This window comes from Phoxinus phoxinus, assembly GCF_949152265.1.
Source record: "Phoxinus phoxinus genome assembly, chromosome: 16".
Lineage (NCBI taxonomy): Eukaryota > Metazoa > Chordata > Actinopteri > Cypriniformes > Leuciscidae > Phoxinus > Phoxinus phoxinus.
The window spans coordinates 29,108,770-29,126,975 of record NC_136891.1 but is presented as its reverse complement, the minus strand read 5'-3'; the positions used below and the strand labels follow the sequence as shown (position 1 = coordinate 29,126,975).

The 18,206-nt window shown below is 39.8% G+C and overlaps 1 protein-coding gene across 1 annotated transcript in view; it reads left to right on the top strand.

The window, feature by feature from the left end:
- mdn1 (midasin AAA ATPase 1) overlaps positions 1 to 18,206 on the top strand; it is a 56,252-nt gene that overhangs the window by 26,906 nt on the left and 11,140 nt on the right. Inside the window, exons 38-77 of the mRNA XM_079584164.1 lie at positions 101 to 298; positions 492 to 599; positions 717 to 905; positions 994 to 1,083; positions 1,554 to 1,817; positions 1,890 to 2,154; positions 2,361 to 2,520; positions 2,906 to 3,022; positions 3,141 to 3,349; positions 3,854 to 4,002; positions 4,104 to 4,303; positions 4,814 to 5,040; positions 5,152 to 5,265; positions 5,665 to 5,794; positions 5,868 to 5,974; positions 6,070 to 6,203; positions 6,290 to 6,450; positions 6,543 to 6,663; positions 7,292 to 7,508; positions 7,651 to 7,891; positions 8,751 to 8,877; positions 9,191 to 9,355; positions 9,469 to 9,683; positions 10,017 to 10,404; positions 10,508 to 10,620; positions 11,573 to 12,236; positions 12,909 to 13,070; positions 13,222 to 13,504; positions 13,598 to 13,836; positions 14,348 to 14,443; positions 14,571 to 14,665; positions 14,767 to 14,891; positions 15,013 to 15,165; positions 15,470 to 15,579; positions 15,684 to 15,757; positions 16,245 to 16,428; positions 16,658 to 16,811; positions 17,031 to 17,177; positions 17,814 to 17,940; positions 18,019 to 18,124. Coding sequence (XP_079440290.1) covers positions 101 to 298; positions 492 to 599; positions 717 to 905; positions 994 to 1,083; positions 1,554 to 1,817; positions 1,890 to 2,154; positions 2,361 to 2,520; positions 2,906 to 3,022; positions 3,141 to 3,349; positions 3,854 to 4,002; positions 4,104 to 4,303; positions 4,814 to 5,040; positions 5,152 to 5,265; positions 5,665 to 5,794; positions 5,868 to 5,974; positions 6,070 to 6,203; positions 6,290 to 6,450; positions 6,543 to 6,663; positions 7,292 to 7,508; positions 7,651 to 7,891; positions 8,751 to 8,877; positions 9,191 to 9,355; positions 9,469 to 9,683; positions 10,017 to 10,404; positions 10,508 to 10,620; positions 11,573 to 12,236; positions 12,909 to 13,070; positions 13,222 to 13,504; positions 13,598 to 13,836; positions 14,348 to 14,443; positions 14,571 to 14,665; positions 14,767 to 14,891; positions 15,013 to 15,165; positions 15,470 to 15,579; positions 15,684 to 15,757; positions 16,245 to 16,428; positions 16,658 to 16,811; positions 17,031 to 17,177; positions 17,814 to 17,940; positions 18,019 to 18,124 — 7,128 coding nt within the window. The remainder of the gene's footprint in view (positions 1 to 100; positions 299 to 491; positions 600 to 716; positions 906 to 993; positions 1,084 to 1,553; positions 1,818 to 1,889; positions 2,155 to 2,360; positions 2,521 to 2,905; positions 3,023 to 3,140; positions 3,350 to 3,853; positions 4,003 to 4,103; positions 4,304 to 4,813; positions 5,041 to 5,151; positions 5,266 to 5,664; positions 5,795 to 5,867; positions 5,975 to 6,069; positions 6,204 to 6,289; positions 6,451 to 6,542; positions 6,664 to 7,291; positions 7,509 to 7,650; positions 7,892 to 8,750; positions 8,878 to 9,190; positions 9,356 to 9,468; positions 9,684 to 10,016; positions 10,405 to 10,507; positions 10,621 to 11,572; positions 12,237 to 12,908; positions 13,071 to 13,221; positions 13,505 to 13,597; positions 13,837 to 14,347; positions 14,444 to 14,570; positions 14,666 to 14,766; positions 14,892 to 15,012; positions 15,166 to 15,469; positions 15,580 to 15,683; positions 15,758 to 16,244; positions 16,429 to 16,657; positions 16,812 to 17,030; positions 17,178 to 17,813; positions 17,941 to 18,018; positions 18,125 to 18,206) is intronic.

Here is an 18,206-nt window from a genome sequence, read left to right as displayed (position 1 = left end):
AATGCCAGTTTAGTGTAATAAAATAATAAAACGTTTGAGTCTTGAGAATTAACTCATTGGGTAGTAGATTATTGACTGATGATTGTTCTTTCATCTATAGCTGAATCTGGCTTCTCAGTCAGTGCTGGAAGGTCTTAACGCTTGCTTTGATCATCGTGCTGAGATCTACATCCCTGAGCTTAGCATGCGCTTCCATGTTCAGCATGAGAAGACCAAGATCTTCGGCTGCCAAAACCCTTTCACGCAGGGAGGAGGACGCAAAGGCCTTCCTAAGTCCTTCCTTAACAGATTCACTCAGGTATCTTAGATCTAATTACTTTTTTGTCATCTGTTTGTTTTCTCTTCTGTCTTAAAGATCATCTGTTTTACATATATTATTGATATACAATATTTTTTACAGCAGTTTGTATTATAATATATGGTAATGGTCTTATTGAGTCATACAATAAGAAGCCAAAATATAGACATAGATCTGTATTTTCCTCCTTCAGGTTTATGTGGATTCGCTAACCAATGAAGACATGCAGTTCATTAGTGACTCCATCTTTCCTAACATTGACAATGCGATCATCTCAAAAATGGTGCAGTTTAGCAACCGAGTAAGTGGACAACACTTCCCTTAACCAGTGGTGTTCTTCTGTTGCTCTTTTAATTGACATTTGTTGATATTCCTTTCACCTATCATCTCAAGAGGTTTAATTTTCTTGTTCTCTAAGCTCGTCCAAGAAGTGACAATTGAGAGGAAGTGGGGCCAGAGAGGAGGACCATGGGAGTTTAATCTCCGTGACCTTTTCCGTTGGTGTCAGCTGATGCAGACAGACCAATCACCAGGCTTCTTCAACCCTGGGCAGCATGTTGGACTTGTGTATGCAGACCGCATGAGGACAGAGGCAGACAAGGCTCAGGTAGCCACGCTAATTCAAATATCATTTATCACTCAAAAGATGACATGAAGATGTGGCTGTTTATCAATAATACATGTTCTGTTCTCAGGTGTTAGCAGTGTTTAGGAAGGTGTTTGGAGAAGACTTTGAGCCTTACATGGGCTCGAGGCAGTTTCATATCACCCCTCTGAACCTGCAGGTTGGTCAGAAATATATTTAAAAAGTGTTAGTCTTTATTTATTTATTTATACCCTTAATTTTGGAATCAATAATATAAAATAAATCTTTAGAAACATTAAATGTGATATAATATATTATATCATATATGTTTAGCCTTTATTTTTATTTTTTTAATCCTTAATCTGTAATCGATAATTTGGAATTTGATTATTATAATATAAATCTTAAGAAACATTAGAAGTGGTCATATAATATAGTACCGGTATATTATAGGCACATTTATTTATATAGCACATTTCATACACAATAATACAATAAAGGCTTTACATTGAAAATGAAAAAAATAGTAGTCATAAAAATTACAGATAATTTTTATTGATTTTTAATCTTTAATCTTCCTTTTTTAACACGTAATCTATCATATAAAATTATATTAAGTCTTAAGAAACTGGGTGTGAAAATATCTCTTTCTCTCTGTCACATATGCAGTTGGGTTACTCAGTTCTGCAGCGCAGTGGCGGTGCACCCATTGCTCTGGATCCTCCTCTGTCAATTACCCATTATTCTTTGCGCCCTCTGGAGGCACTAATGAAGTGTGTGGAGATGGGGTGGATGGTCATACTGGCGGGTCCCACTGCGAGTGGAAAGAGCAGTCTAGTGCATCTGCTTGCACTGTTAACGGGACACAGACTGAGGGTTATGGCCATGAACAGTGCCATGGACACAACAGAGCTGCTGGGCGGCTTTGAGCAGGTCAGTTGGAAAAGACAAGCCAGATGGTTGTTTACTAGCTTGGTGTTATCGTTAACCTGATGATCTGTTTAGGTGGACATCATACGGCCGTGGCAGCAGGTCTTGGAGAGCATGGACTATGTGGTTGCCATGGTTACCAGGCGAGGCCTGATGTCATTGGACGGGGCGGTGCAGGATACTGAGTTTCTGTTGAGCACGTGGAGCACTTTCCGCCGCTGGCTGCGAGAGGAGGGTCTGGATACCACAGAGGGCATGGTCACATTTGAGGCTTTAAACAAACTGGAGGTCATTATTGTTCTGCTGCACAAACTCAACACTAAACTCAAGGTCTTAACAGGTAAGGACACTATACTACTGAATACGTGTCCTATATATGCTTTGTAAACTTAAACATTTGCTTTTTCTGTGACATTCGAATGTGAATTCTGCTTGTCAACTCACATTTATTTAAATAAATGAAAAAAAAAAAAAAAATTAATCATATTTTATGCTTTATCCATTTAAAACACTCTGAGTGTCATCATTTTTGATTGTCCCCTGCAGACATGTCAAAGCTGCAGATGGACTTCACTCTACTGAAGGAGCGCTTGGCTCAGATGCAGGACGGCTGGACTCATGGTGGTTTTGAGTGGCTGGATGGGACATTAGTTCAGGCACTGCAGGCTGGAGACTGGTTGCTCATGGACAATGTCAACTTCTGCAGGTATTTTTAAACAGATCTTTCTTAAAATTATTAAAATGCTTAAACATGACTCATTTCAGTCAAGTCTGTTTTAAGGAATCATTTGGGTAAATGACTCAATGACTGATTTTTAGCACTCTTGTCAGCATTCATTACTGAAAAATATAACATTGGTGATCCAATAGAAGCAGAAATGATTAATGGCTGCTTATCAAATTAGGTTGAAATAAATGGTCCTGAAATATTGATCTGAGTTTTAAGTTGCTTAAGAAAGAGTGCAGAGTGATACAAGACATGAAACTAGCATAACGTAAAAAAAAAAAAAACTTTGCTGCTGAATGCCACGATTGACTAAGTTTTCCAGATAGACCAGATATAATATGATCTATTTATGTGTATGTTTCAGCCCTTCAGTGTTGGATCGACTCAACGCCCTCCTGGAGCCTGGCGGGTCATTAACTATTAATGAACGAGGAATTATTGACGGAACCACACCTACCATTACCCCCCACCCTAACTTCAGGTACAGTCAAAGCATCAACCGCACACCACTTCCAGCTAAGCTGTTTCCAAACTTATTTTGCCATGTGAAAGTACAGATCTGTGAAATATCTTTTGCTAAATCCTACACTGTGTTCTAGGTTGTTTCTCACGATGGATCCCACGCACGGGGAAATCTCTCGAGCCATGAGGAACCGCGGTGTTGAGATCTACATCCCTGGCGAGCATGAGGGTGTGTGCTGGGACGCTCAAGATCTAAAGATGGTTTTACACACCCTGGGAGTGACTGGAGACTGTGTGTGTGACCTGCTCATCTCCATTCATTCAGAAATCAAGAAGACCATATGGGGTGCGTCTGTGATTTAATAACCCTTGTTTAGAGTTTTAGTGATACTAATATTTGATTGCCTTCAGTACTTGATCTGAAGTAAATCGCTGAGACATTAAGTTTTGCTGATGATACTTGTGTATTTTTTTATTTTATTTTTGTAATTGGTAATTATAAGTAAAACATCACGCCATCATTGTGTATCAGACAATGACACCTTGAGGAATGAAGGTGAATTGGACTCATTGAGTCATCAGAGATTCAATTGTTGTTTCACAGAAAAAAATATACTTACTACTATTACATACCTCGGGTCACTAGCGACCCTATACACTTTTTACAACAACAAAAATAGAAAACACTCTTTTTTTAATATCTTTTATAGATTAAGATTATAATTTAATGAATAGATTGAGGAAAACTTAGAAGGTTGATGTCTAACCTTAAAAAATGAATGAGGGTGAGGGCAGTGAATGACGTCCTGGGATAAGGGTTAATGGCTATTCTCTCTTTAACGTCTTCTAGACTCGCCTGCTTCATCCATGTCATCTCTGCTCCATGCTGCGTCTCTGTTGTCTGGTCAGCTCCAGAGAGGTGTGGATCTGCCCAGTGCTCTTCTACAGGCCTGTGGAGAGGCTTATGCTTTCTGTCAGCGCACCACTGCTAACCAGCAGGTTCATAGACATTTTTCAATAAGCATGACAAGCTAAGATATATAATTCTGTAATTCCTCAAATTATGCCCCATCAACCCCACCTTTCACATCCTGTCTCAGCTGGCACAGGAAGTCATAGAGCGGCAGTTGGCAGTGCTGGACTCTGAGGACTGGGGCAGTGGGCTGCTGTGTGCAGGCGTGTGGCCGGACCGCATCCCCTCAGCCCTGCTGTGCACTGAGGACTCGTGTTTTTCCAGTGTCCAGAGAGACGGACAGGTCCTCCTATACTGCCTCAACACTCTCAGCCTTTACGGAAAAAGGTCAGAACTATACATACAAATCATTTTGTTCTTTATTACCAGCCACTTCATTGGTGTTAATGAGATTGTACTAATATTTGTGCTCATTAAAAGACGTTTCCATTTTGAATTTCTGTTTTACTTTTTGTTTTTTTTCTAGTTTCAGTTTAGTTTTAGGTTTTCTTTATATATATCATTTCCTTTTTTTATATATATTTTTTTTATAAAAGCTGCCAAATTATCTCTCTGAACTCTTCCGTTTTATATAATACAATTATTTAAGCTCAAATCAGAATTTTATGTTCATCTATTTGTTTTATGTTTATCTATTTGGTAAATTAGATAATACAGCTAACTGAAACTCCAATAATAACTGATAGATAACAATTAATTCATTGTTCATTTTATGTTGTTGTAGTTTTGAGCTGATTATTTCAATTAGCATAAATGTTAGGGGGGGAAAATAATTTTTCCCTTTTTTTTTTTGTAGTTAACAACAATAACCTTGTATAATAACCTTTACCGATTCAGGAATCGTCCACTGAGCCTAGTTGACCTGCAGAGGGCGATGCAGAGTGGTGCTGTACTGGATGGGCTTCAGTTTTCAGGAGGTGGAGGACTGGACGGAGGAGCAGAGAACGCATTACGCCTCCTCCCGACAGCGGTTAAAATACTGACAGAAAGAGCTTCTCACAGTGACTGGGTTCTCAGAACCAGCTGGCTCTCCCACCTTACCAAAACTTGCAAACATGCACCAGGTAGGCTGTATAGGAAAAATAATGCTTTTTAATGTGTTTGGTATAGCTTGTGTAGACAAACTACTTGAGAGCTTATCTGTCACAGTTCTGAGATCATGCTTTTCCTTGCAGATGCAGCTCTGATGCAGTTGGACGCAGGATGCACAGCGCTGAAGGCCGTATTCAACAGCAAGCTCATCGGGAAAGGCAAATGTCTAGCAGAGCTTTTGCAGCCACACAGCACAGGTACATATACACTCTTATATATATGCAGTCAAGAAAAAAGAAAGCAGTTTCTTTCTTAGAAAATGCCCACAGTCTTAACTGTGCACTAATAATCAGTGATCTCTCAGTCCTTTTAAACAATTCTCTGCTGATCTAACTAAAGCCATGTGAGGAGGGAAAAACAATATCATGGTATAATATCAATCCAAATGACCTGATAGATAAAAGATCCACCCTTTATTATTTTCTGCTAAACATTGTGGTTCATTATAAAGTCAATCACATAATGGAAGTTAAATGCCTTGATAATGCCACTTCATGGACTTAAACATTTACTCTGAAATAATCAAAATCATATTCCACAAAAACATTAATATTCAGTCAGACTTGTGAAAAACAAAAACACATATTCTTGATCAGATGACTACAGGATTTTGGTTGACATGCGCTGGAACAAGCAGTACTTGGACATCTTGGCCAACACCTGCAACTTTGAGGATGAGGAGAGATACATGGAATTCATGGAAGCGCTAAACGCTGTTGCCAACAGGTAAGTTCTTATTCTATTTTACTGGAATGTTTTTTGTAGTAAGAATTATATGTTTTATGCTTTGTTTTGAAAGGATCATATTGCTGATGGACCGAGAGGAGAGAGCAGCTATTAACAGCAGTGCTGGAAACAGCTCACCTCATAACAGCGCCCTGAGACTTGCCACTGCCTTCTCAAAAGGTATTCGCACACTTCCACAGCCATGTTAAAATAATATTAGGAGACTTGAACATACTATTTTGTATGTGACTATTATATATGTTTGTGTTTTATAGGAACGGTGGACATAGGCCACTTGCCTCATCCAGTGTTGGTCCACCTGCGCTCGTTTTTCGACCTGTGGGATTCATTCGTACTGCAAGCCATGCAGTCGGGCCAGCCCTACATCTCTGACCACGTCATGTTTGAGGTCAGAACGGTTTCATTATATCCGCCACGCTGCTGTTTCTACTGTTCTGCAGTTGGTTTACAGTGATGTGATTTGTGTGTGTCCAGATCCTGCAGCTGCTGCAGTGGAGGGATCGTTTCTGGCTTGTGTGTAACTCACTGTCTGCGGACACACGGGGGGTGTGTGTGCTGTCCTTGCACTGGCAGTGGGTGCACAAAAACTTAATTTTGCGACTGCCTCAGCTTTTGATGGGGGATAGTGACTATGAGTGAGTAATGGCTTTATTACATGATTAAAAGCCTTCATGTAATGTTCTCTTTAGTGTTTGTTTATATGTATATGTGTGTATGTTTGTTTCAGAGGCCAACAGGAATTACACACCATCTCCACGGCCATCCAGAACACACTTTCCAGCTCTGTGGCTGTGGCCTCTGCTCTGAAGGGCATTCAGAAGACTTTAGGAAAGCCACTGCCGTTCAAGGTTAGGCGATATACAGAATATGAATAGATAGATAATATATAACCACTCTTCCTGACTTTCACAGGAGCGATATCATCAATTACACTTTTAACTTTTGAGTTAAAAGAATCAAGGAGAAAATCAACAGAGTCAGCAGATATGATTGGTGTTAAAGATATAGCCTTCATAAATAGTACACTAGTGTTCTCATTTAAGCATCTCTTCAGTGTCACATGTTCCTTCAAAAATGCTAATTTAGTGCTAAATAAACATTTATTGTCATTTCTTTTTATCAGTGGTGAAAAATGTTGTGGTTCTTAATATTTTTGTTCAAATCGTAGTACACTTTTTTTTCTCTTCTTTTTTTCCTTTGATTTAATATAAAGTTCCAAAGTACAGAAGTAGAAAAGAAATAGAAATATTTTGTAACATTATAAATGTCTTTACTATCACTTTTGATCAATTTAACGTGTTCTTGCTGAATAAATGGCATTAATTTATTTTGAAAAATAATTAATTGTAGTTTGTCTAATAAAAAATAGAGGCAAGCACCCAGAAATAAATTGAGAAATTCTAAAGTTGAGAAAGTTTCAATCCTTTTAGATCATTCTAAGTGATCTAAAATAATCCCGCAATGTTTTCCGTGCAGCTGGAGGCGGTGGCTGAATGTGCGGCCCGTTTGCGAGTGCTGTGCGGGGCTTTGGATGTTAGGGACCTGCGCCTCGACAACAGCCTCGCATCGCTATGGAAACAAGAGGTGTCTCGTCTCCGTGGTGTGGCCATGGGAATTGACTCAAAAGAGGCTTTGCTAGAAGCTTGGGGTCTAGTGCTTCAGGCCAACCTCCTGCTGGAGCCTCAGAAGTCAGGTACACGTCACATTATTGACAGTAATTCTTACAAATTTTGGGCATGAAGTGGTAGTGCTAGACCATTCAACCAGGCACAACCATGCACACCCTGACCCCCCCTTAGTTTATTAACACAAAATATACTGATCTTTCTATCCAGGTGTCCTGGAGAGGCTTGTGACCTGTGTGGATCAGCAGCAGGGTCATATGGCTTCATGTGGCCTGCTGGACTCTCTGTCTGAAGATAATGAGGAGGAAGTGGGAGACGGTGCGGCACCAGACAGGGAGGTGTTACTGCAGCTTGCACGCAGGGCTCAACTGTGGCCAGCACTGGAGGAGCTGGCGGTACTTAACCAGATGAAAGTCACCACAGACCTGCTGTATCTGTCAGTCACACCAGGGTATGATCATGTTTCTCTATCAAATTATTAAAGGTAGGGTTGGCAATTTCAGAGAGGCTTAGCAATGGCAAGCTAGCTTTGAAAGCATACGATCCCACCCTCCCTTCAGAAAGCTCCCAAAGCCATACCTCCTTCAAAACACATGAACAGCAGAGTCACAAGACAAGAGACTGCGTTAAATTACCTCATGTCTCAAAGCACATAACTTTACAATAATAATGATGAACATAAACAACCTAAAGAGCTCTTACTGTACCACCTGACTGTGTGTTGACATATAAACTCATAAATTAGAGTCTGAGGGCGTGAGCTGCTCCGAGGAGAACGTCACAGGTTTTCATCTCGTAATTACGGTTATGACATGAACGCAGCATAAGCTCGTTGTTTTGGTTCAGGAGGAACTGTAAAAGATGGCTGCCGTTTGTTTTTGGCGCTCGGTGACTGACGTCTGTCTACAACTATGCATGGCCTCATGAAACGCACTGATGATGTCTGCGTGATCTGGGTGCGCGGAGGTATGGAAATGCATATGTTGATAGGAAGGTAGGAAATTATTTTTGGTCCTGAGATTTCCACAGAAGATATGTGTACTTTTTATTCTATTATTGATTGCTTTCAGGATGTAAAGAGAGTTTCAGCCAGTATAACAAAAAATTGCCTACCCTACCTTTAACTATTATAAAACAATTAGGCCTGATTTCACAGACAGTGCTGTTATTTACATTTTATTTTATTTCAGCTTTATTTCAATGAAAGAAAATTGTTTAATAGTTTTATTTAACAACAAAACTTTATTTTGCAAAGTAGGATTCTTTGTTCTGTGTTTTACTCGGATTGTGTTATATATTTTGCTCTACAGAGGCAATAAGAAGGCAGAAGATGGTCTGCGCAGGTCCTTCTCTAATCATCTGCGGTTCTGTATGCAGTCGACACCCATGAACATCCGACAGCTGCAGCCTCTCTGGTTCCTGCTAGGCACTGAGAGGGTCTGTCAAAACTCCTTCATAATAATTATTCCGGTGTTCTCATCAATGGCCATGTTTTATCTTTGAGTCACATTTGACAAGCTTCAATTGATTATTAAATGTATCATATACAAACAATACAAATGTACCATATACAAACAATACAAATGACTTTGGTTTAAAAAAATTAAGTTTAAACTATTTTGAGTTTAACTTCTAAATGATCTATGAAGAATTCCTTTCTCCATTTACTGAGAATCACATGCTTCATTAGGGACTGAAATATAATTTCAGTTGATCTCAGGTTTCATTCTTGTTTTAATTCCCTCACCAGCCTGTGGAGGAGCTGCCGCTGGTGTGGTGTGAGCTGCTGTCTGAGACACTGGCAGCGTTATGGAGCAGCAGTGTGACCTCTGACCCTGACCGTTGGCTGAAGTGGAATCCACTGAACCATGAGGAGCACATCAACTCCAGATCACTGCTGGGACCATCTGATACGGTTTGTGTGTTTGAGGAGAAAGAGCTAAAAACACTAAGTGCTTTTTTAAATTGAATTCAACATGTTATTTAACATGAATAAATAACCTTGATATGATGTTTGTCGATGTGAAGGGTCCTGGCATCTTGAGTCGTGCAGTGTGGTCCCGCTGCATGCTGGGAGTTCTGAGCAACACTGATGCTGGTGGCCGATGGGATCCATCAGGGTCACACTTCCTGTCATCCTCACGGGTGACCCTGGGCGAGTGGAGAGAGAGAACTGGGCAGCTACAAGATCTGAATGCCGTGATCTGGGATAATATGGCTATGGCTGAGCTTGCTGACTTCAGGTAGAGACCACATATCATACCTAAACACGGATACACATATTTTAGATTTTTAACATTTTAGTACTATATAGGATTTTAATATTATAATATTGTATTTTTTATATTAATATTTAATGTTTTTTATTTTAATAAGTGATGTCAAATCGATTAATCGCATCTAACATAAAAGTATGTTTACGTAATATGTATACATATACACATACTATGTAATCACATACTTTTGTAAGATGTGATTAATCTATTTGACCGCACTAATTTTTATATAAACATTTCAATATATTTTTATTGTCATTTCTATTGTGTAATGATGAAATTTTCTCTCATTCTCTGTAGATTAACGGACTGTAGGTTGCAAGGACTTGTGTTGCGTAGACAGCTGCAGTCGCTCTGTGAGCTGTTGTCTCCAGGTTTACAGGAGAGCTATGCAGAATCCTGTGACAGTCTAACTGAAGGCCCGGACCCCATTGGTGCTGCCCAGGAGATTCAGATCGCCCTCAGAGAAGGCCTGCCTGAAAACCTGCTCCCAGAGGGCTTTCTGGAAACCTTAGTCACATGCTTGACGCAGTTCGCACACAACCGGGCACAAGATTCGGTCCAGCTTGCCCGCTCTGGAGTTTTCTGGGTGAACATGGGTCTGCTGCAAATCCAAGTTTGGGCTCCACAAACAATTTTTGACCCTGCTGTAAAAAGGGGGTATAAACTCCGCTATGCACAAGAGGAGGTGAGACAAGCTCGCAAGTGGCTAATTTTGTGACATTCTAGATATCTATTGCAACCTTTCATCTACAAATGCAAATCATCTATGATGACTTTTTGTGTCTCAGCTTGCTTTGTTACAGGAAGAGTGGAGGGGGCGGAGTCTTTCCTCACAGCTGCTCACAGGGGCGGAGCTTGAGGAGAGTAGCACAACTGACAGCTTCCAGCATCCTCGCATCAGGTAACCAAACATTCAGCTTCCATTACTTCTGGTACAGCCTACTATGCAATTTTTAATAGATGCACGAGATATTGTACCATATCAGTTATCGTCCGATATTAAATAGTTTATGCTAAATTGCCCTATTTTCACAACCTACTACATAGATTTGTATGGATGCACAAGATCTTGGCACCATGTCAGTTATGAGATTTTCAGCCAATATCAGTTATCGGCCGATATGAGAGATATTGGTTACCCTTTATTTTAAGGTGTCTTTGTTACAGTGTAATTATACATTTAAGTACCGAGTAATATTAAGTAACTACATGTACTTACTATAGGGTTAGGATTAGGGTTTGGTTTAGTTTTGGGTTAGTTGCTTGTATTTATGCATAATTTATAGTTATTACTATAGTAACTGCATGTAACATAATGTAACAATGACACTGTAGAATAAAGTGTTACTGAGATTTTAAGCCAATTTTAATTCCCCTGTTTTTAGTCTACTATGCAGATTTGTATGGATCCAGGAGATATCAGCACCATATCAGTCGAAATCGGCCGATATTAGAGATTTTCAGCCATTGTCAATGAAATGGGAATTTGCATTGTGCATGCTCATCTCCCCTATTTTTACATTTAGATTACAGTTGCTATTAGTTCAAGTTAATCTTTGAAAACATAAAATGATCAAATCTCAAAATGATAATACATTCTCACTGTACATTATAATGCTGTGATGCATTTGCATTCACTTGTTGCATTTAAAAGATTTTTTGTCTTTAGTGTTTATTTTTATTTTATTAGCTAAAATATTATAGATTTTGTATATCAACTATTTCCCGGTTATCAGACACATGGAAAAAAAGAGTCTCTTATCTGTGTTGTCAAGAATTTTAATAACGGTTTATACCTACAGACTTCCAATTTAATGTTTAAAACTCTTTTGTTGTTTGTGTGTGTGTTTTAGATACTTGTGGATCCGTATGCAGCAGGTCAAGGAGCAGATTTGCGAACTGAGTCGTAAACAAGCCTGCCGCCCCCCTGACCCCCAATACGGTCGCCTATATCAGGAACTCCAGCACTACCTGTGCAGCATCGGCCAACCAGCTGCAGTGGGTGACCTGCTCTCCCACCTCCTGAAGGCCTTACAGGCCCCGGGGCCAAAATCCAGGCTGGGGATTCAGGGTTTGTTGAAGGAAGAGGCTGTCTGGCAGGCTTCACAGCACCGTTTTTGCCAGCGGCTGGTTGAGGACTACCCGCTCTATCCTGATGTGGTGGTGCCCCTGAGGGCAGCAATTCTGCAGGTGCAGCATGGCATGCGACTCTTGGCGTCTCAGGTGTCCTCCTCAACGACTGCCCAACCGGGTCTGACGCGTCTCGTGTCCACCATGCTAGCTTTTCCAAGGCCAGCGGCATCCTCTGATCTGGCCTGTGCAGACTACCTGTGTTCAAGGGAATGCATGCGTATGCTAAAGGGCCTGGGAAAGCATTTGCCAGCGACAGAGGTCAGCCGCGTGATCCCAGATCATTCATTGTTGCTGTTGAATGCGCTGCTCTACATACAGAGTCACGCGCTGAGTGCCGGACATCTCAGTGCAGAGACGCAAAAACTCTTCAGACATGTTTGCCAGGTGAGATATGAAGTACAGAAACCCAAACAATAAAACCTGTGTCAAGAACATGAAAGGAGAAAGTCTAAAAGATTTTTAATTTAATTTTGTTCTTGTCTTAGGACAACTTTGATTAACTTCTTTGAACCACTTAAAATGTTGACTACTTTATTTTATTTCAGCTTTAATTCAATTAACAAAAAACATTTTAATTGGTATTAGTTAATATATATTGTGCGTGCGAGCATGCTTGCGTATATATTGGAAAATAGTTTACTGGTTATAATAATTACTTAATACTAATTGATTTTTATATTGTTAATTCGATTACACTTTATTTTAAGGTGTCCTTGTTACAGTGTATTTATACATTTAACTACAGAGTAATAATAATTAACTACATGTATTTACTATAGGGTTAGGTTTTAGTTTAGGGTTAGTTGCATACTTTAAAGTTATTACTATAGTCACTACATTTAACAAGGACACTGTAAAATAAAGTGTTACCGTTATTGATTTTAAAGCCAAGAAAATTATCTATTCAGGGAAATATTTACTCCCAAGTTAACAGCATTTTTTTCTACTCACTATTACTATTAGATGTTTAAACCTGCAGAGAAACATTTTTAGTTGAATTGATTTGAGCTATTTTGTGATTGTGAACAAGAGTGACACAGACTGTGTTTTGTTCAGGCTATAGTGAATGAATGGGACGAGCAGGAGAAGAGCGCTAGAGAAAAAGAGCAGATGGAAGCCAGTCTGTATCGCAGCCGCACTCGTCTGCACGGAACAGGCCTTACAGAGGACCAGCAGGAGGAGAGAGAGTTCAGACGCTCTTTTCCTTCCTACCACAAGGTAAAGATGGAATAAACCAGTCATCTGTTTTTATGCGTCTTTAAATCTGTTCACACACATTTGCAGATCAGTCAAATCAAACCAAGCAGTGTAGAAATCAGTAAGAGTTTGTACTTTGGCCAATAATGTGTTTTCTCCACTTTTTCCACAGGATTTTTCTGATATCACGTCAGAACCTAGTCTCGATCAGCCAATAATCATAGAGGACGACGATGATGTAGATAAGGAGGATTCTAGTGAGACGGGAAGCTTCCTGTTGGTCAGCAGCATGAGCACAGTGGTTCAGGTCCATCAGAGACTCTGCTTGTCTTACGCTCAGTCACTTTGGTACCAGCCCAACTCGCCAACCAATCACACCAAACACCACATCAGTGCCCTGGTTTCATCCTATCAAATCACAGCTCCACTGATAGCCCGCTTCTACCATCTAATGGGTATGAAGGCATAAATGTATGCAGATCAGAACTCCTCAGGCCCCTATGTATCTCTTCATCTAACCTTTCCCTGTTTCTCCCCTTCTCTCTCAGACTGTGAAGTGGATCCTAAGTTGATGGGCTCTCAGCTCCTCCTCAGCACTCTGCTCCAAAACACGGTTAGCGGTTCAGGGGGTCCAGCTGGACTGATTCTGCAGAATGATGGGCCGTATGACTTCTACATAGAGCCTAACATGTGTCAGGCCCGGATCTGTCTGCCAGCGCTAGAACAGCTGAGTAAGGCCGTGAAACAGCGCCTCAACGACTGGCCCGAACACCCTGCTCTTGTTCAGGTGGGAGTAGCAGTTACTATTACTGTCATTGCTAAGATCTAATTGAGGAGTTTTGAAATTGGGGTGCAGAGACCCACAAGGGACTTTAAAAAATTAAGAGAGAAAAGTGTTTTAATGTTGTTGAAAGAAGTCTCTTATACTCACCAAGGCTATATTTATTTAATCAAAAATACAGTAAAAACAGTTATGTTGTGAAATATTATACAAATTACAGCATTTGTTTTTAATTGACATCTTTTGTAACATTATAAATGTCTTTGTCACTTTTGATCAATTTAATGCATCCTTGCTGAATAAAAATATTAAAATGTTCAACAAATCGTTTGAACAGAACACATTTACTTTGGCTTCAGTATAGTAACAATATAAAAGAGTTATTTAATTTTGCAAAAAATCCCTGGCTTAGTTAACATTTGAGACATAACGTATTTGAAAGTCAGTTAACTTGATAAAGCTTTTGACACTTTCTCAATGTCGTCTCTTAACTCCTCCCTATTGTATTGTGTCACAGATCACCACGGTGATCGAGAGGATATTAGCATTCAGTCTTTCCAGCCCTCTGGCAAAGTTCCTAAATGGTCTGGAGATCCTGCTCAGCAAAGCACAGGTAGAGGAATCCGTTCATGCACGTATATCCTTAAACCAGTACTAGTCAGTAGTTTACTGGCCATTTGTACACAGCTTAGGCCATGATATCAGTTTGAGAGCAGCTCTTCTCTCATTTTCCCTCACAGGACTGGGAAAACAATGCTAGCCGGGCAGTGTCTCTAAGGAATGAGCTGGAAGCTGTCACACAACTTATTATTCAGTGGAGAAAACTTGAGCTCAAGTAAGTATGGTAGTCTAGTGACACTACTTGTTAAAGCCTGTATGGTTGGATTAGACTGCGACATGATGGTCTAACTGGTTTCCACTACTGTATCTCCGCAGCTGCTGGTCGAGCAGCCTTGATAACGCTCTGAAGCGCCACGCTGAGAATTCAACCAAGCACTGGTTGTCCATCTACCAACTGATCGAGAAATACCTACAGGAGCAGAGGACAGACACCAGACATGGTGACCGACTTGAACTTTTATATATGTAGTAGTAAAATGATTTCTCTACTACAGTAAATGAGTAATTCCAATATATCACATTTAATGGGTTTGCATTGTATCACACTTTTTTGTCCAGTAGATGATGGTGTGGAGGATATTTCCCTCTCGTCAGTCTCATCCACACTGCAGGCCTTCATAGAAGGCTCCACCTTAGGAGAGTTTTCTGTCCGCTTGTCCATGTTGCTCGGTTTTCACTGCCACGTCCTGCTGGCTCCTAAACAGGAAGGACATGGTAAGAGAATAGAGAATAATTATCTTGTTTATTTTGTCAGCAGAGAACACTAACACAAAGAGATCACTCTACAAATGTACAATTTCGATTTTAAGAGATCTTTAAAATGTACCTCAAAGTGATTTCATGACATTTGAATTGCAACATCCATGTCCAACATGGACACAACAATACAATGTTGATAAAGTACTTTCTTTTTTTCTTTTTCTTTTCTTTTTGCTACTTTGTGTATTAGTGTTGTTTGACAAAGTGTTGACTGTGCAGGCCACATTAAATGCATGACCTTGTCCTTTCATCCTCACAGACTCACTCGGCAGTTTGCTGTGGAATCTCTATAAATACTACACACAGTTCTCAGAGAGCATCCAGACCAAGATCACCCAGCTGAGGTCTCCTATAGAGAAAGAGCTCAAAGTAGGTGAAACTCAAGCAGGCAAGACTGATGTCATATATATTTTTAGTTTTTCTTCTTCCTGTCTCTTATTGATTTGATGTAATCTTTATCTTGATACATATAGGACTTTGTCAAAATCTCCAAGTGGAATGATATCAGTTTTTGGTCCATCAAGCAGTCTGTGGAGAAGACACACAGGTGAGAGTGATTGACTAAAAAATGTTCAGCAAGGATTAATTATATTTATCAAAAGTGACAGTAAAGACATTTATAATGTTACTTAAGATTTCTATTTCAAATAAAGGATGGTATTTTGAACATCAAAGAATCAGGGAAAAAATATTAAGCTGCACAATAATGTTTTCAACATTAATAATAAGAAATGTTTTTGACCACAAAACAAGCTATTAGAATGATTTCGGAAGGAAATGACTGCTGAAAATCTTTGCCATCACAGGAATATATTTAAAAAATCGTACCATCCCCCAAATTTTTAGTGGTAGTGTGTTTTCAGCTTAATCACATCACCAACATGATATTGTCATTATTTGTCAGAATGTTTGTTCGATTCAAGCACTCAACGGAGAAGATTTAACAAGTATATTTAACATAGTGCTAGAGCAATGGGCCTCAAACTGGCTGTAATTATTTCAAATTAACGTTATGACATTATGTCTGTGTTCAGGACCCTGTTTAAGTTTGTGAAGAAGTTTGAGGCAGCACTGAAGGAGCCGTGTGCACCTTGTCTGCTGGAGCAGGGCAGTAGCGGCAGCATGGATGATGTGGATTCACAGCCTGAGGAGACTCCTCTGCACAGGGTTCACCGAGCACTGAGAGGTGCCCTTCCTGGAAAAGGCAGAGATCTGCAGGTAACATAATCTCAAGATGAAATGGCAACTCAGTTCAAACCAAACTGTCATCTTAAATTCAACTCTTTTGCCTATGAGACAATTGCTTTGCATATAATATATGACATCTTGAATTTTAAAGGATTTCCTGATATTGAACTTTTTTTTAAACTCTCTTGTCCTTATACCTTGAAACATGTGGTATCTGTTTTTGTAACATAGTTGTATTTAAACACTTTTCATGAATCAGACTGATGGTCCAGAGGAACTCTCATCTGATAAAGAGCCCTCGTCTCTCCAAGCCCGTCTGCCTGTCCTCACGAGGAAGATGAAGAAGCTGTGTGTGCAACTGGTAAAGAAGACTTCCCTGCCTGAGATCTCAGAAGACCTGGATCAGTTCTCAGGTATCACTTTTTGTCATAACTTCAGAAATTATTTTGTCTGATCTTCTTCTTATTAAACTAGATTATTTTATGCTATTTTATATGCTGAGTCAGGCTAGTCATCAAACCTAGAGCTTACTCGACATGTTCAAGTTATTAAAGGCTTACTTAATGAATGAATTGTGAAAATCTCATATGAACCTGAAAATGTAACTTTCTCTCCAATTTGTTATTGTCCAGTCGAGATAATTTCAAACGTGCAAGCACTGCAGAGCCTTTCGGTGGACCGTAGCATGGAGCAGGAGAAGCAGAAGGCGGAGGTGAAACACTTCCTCCTGCAGAAACAGAGAGCACTGGCAGAACTCTTCAAGATGCTTGCACAGATCGGTCAGTCTGAGTCATTTCTTGTGCTAGTAGAGAATTTGTTGTTGGTCATAAAAAAAAAAAACTGTAAACATTGTTGTTTGATTATAATTTAATTCATTAATTATAAAGGTTTGAGCCTGGTTTCTCTCAAGGTTATAACATTAAGTTTGCAACAACTTTTGAACAAGGATGAATAACAAAAGTCTGTTCAGTCACTTCTGTGCGGCTTGGTCCAAAGATCATCTGAGCCAATTTTTATAAGAATTGGACAAAATTTGGAGGAGTAGTGAAAAAATGGAATACTGTACTTCAAAATGGCCACTACTGTAATGGGTGGCGTCTTAATGTAAGATGGCGAATGTGATCAGCATGGTGAGACGAATCGTGTGTGTGTGTGTGTGTGTGTCAGTTTTCTAGAAAAAAGGGTTCAAAAGTTATAACCATTTGAAAAGTTTTTTTTTTTTTTTTTTTTTTTTTTACTGGTGGTTGTGTTATAGAGTTGGTCCTAGATACCCCTAAATTAGTCAGATTACTAATTTGTACCACTTCTATAACTGTGCCAAATGTCATATTTCTATGATGTATGGTTCATAGGGCTGCCATAGACCCCCATATCTAAGATGTAGACAGCTGATTAATTGTTTTATTTCTCTCCAGGTCTGTCCTACCGTAAGGGTCTGAACTGGGGTCGTACTGCAGACCCAGATGAGACACTGTGTCTGCAGCCAGTGGAGATGAAGATAGCCCTGTCTTCAGTCAAGACACAGGACAACACCGAGCACACGTACGTAACCATCATCTATAGTGTTTTCTATCGAGCTGAGGGCCAGAGCCTGATTTTAATAGTAATTAATGTCCACAGGTTATTTGCTGAGATGATGAATGCATGGGAAGGCTGTGAGAAGTATTTCTATCGATCCTGGGCCAGGCGCAACACCATGATGACAGCATTACAATGTGCCGTTAAGGTGAGGGCCTTAAATCAGCTCCGATATAATCTGATAAATTTACCGTCTGCTTTAGATTTGATGTTGATTGTGCTTTGTTGGT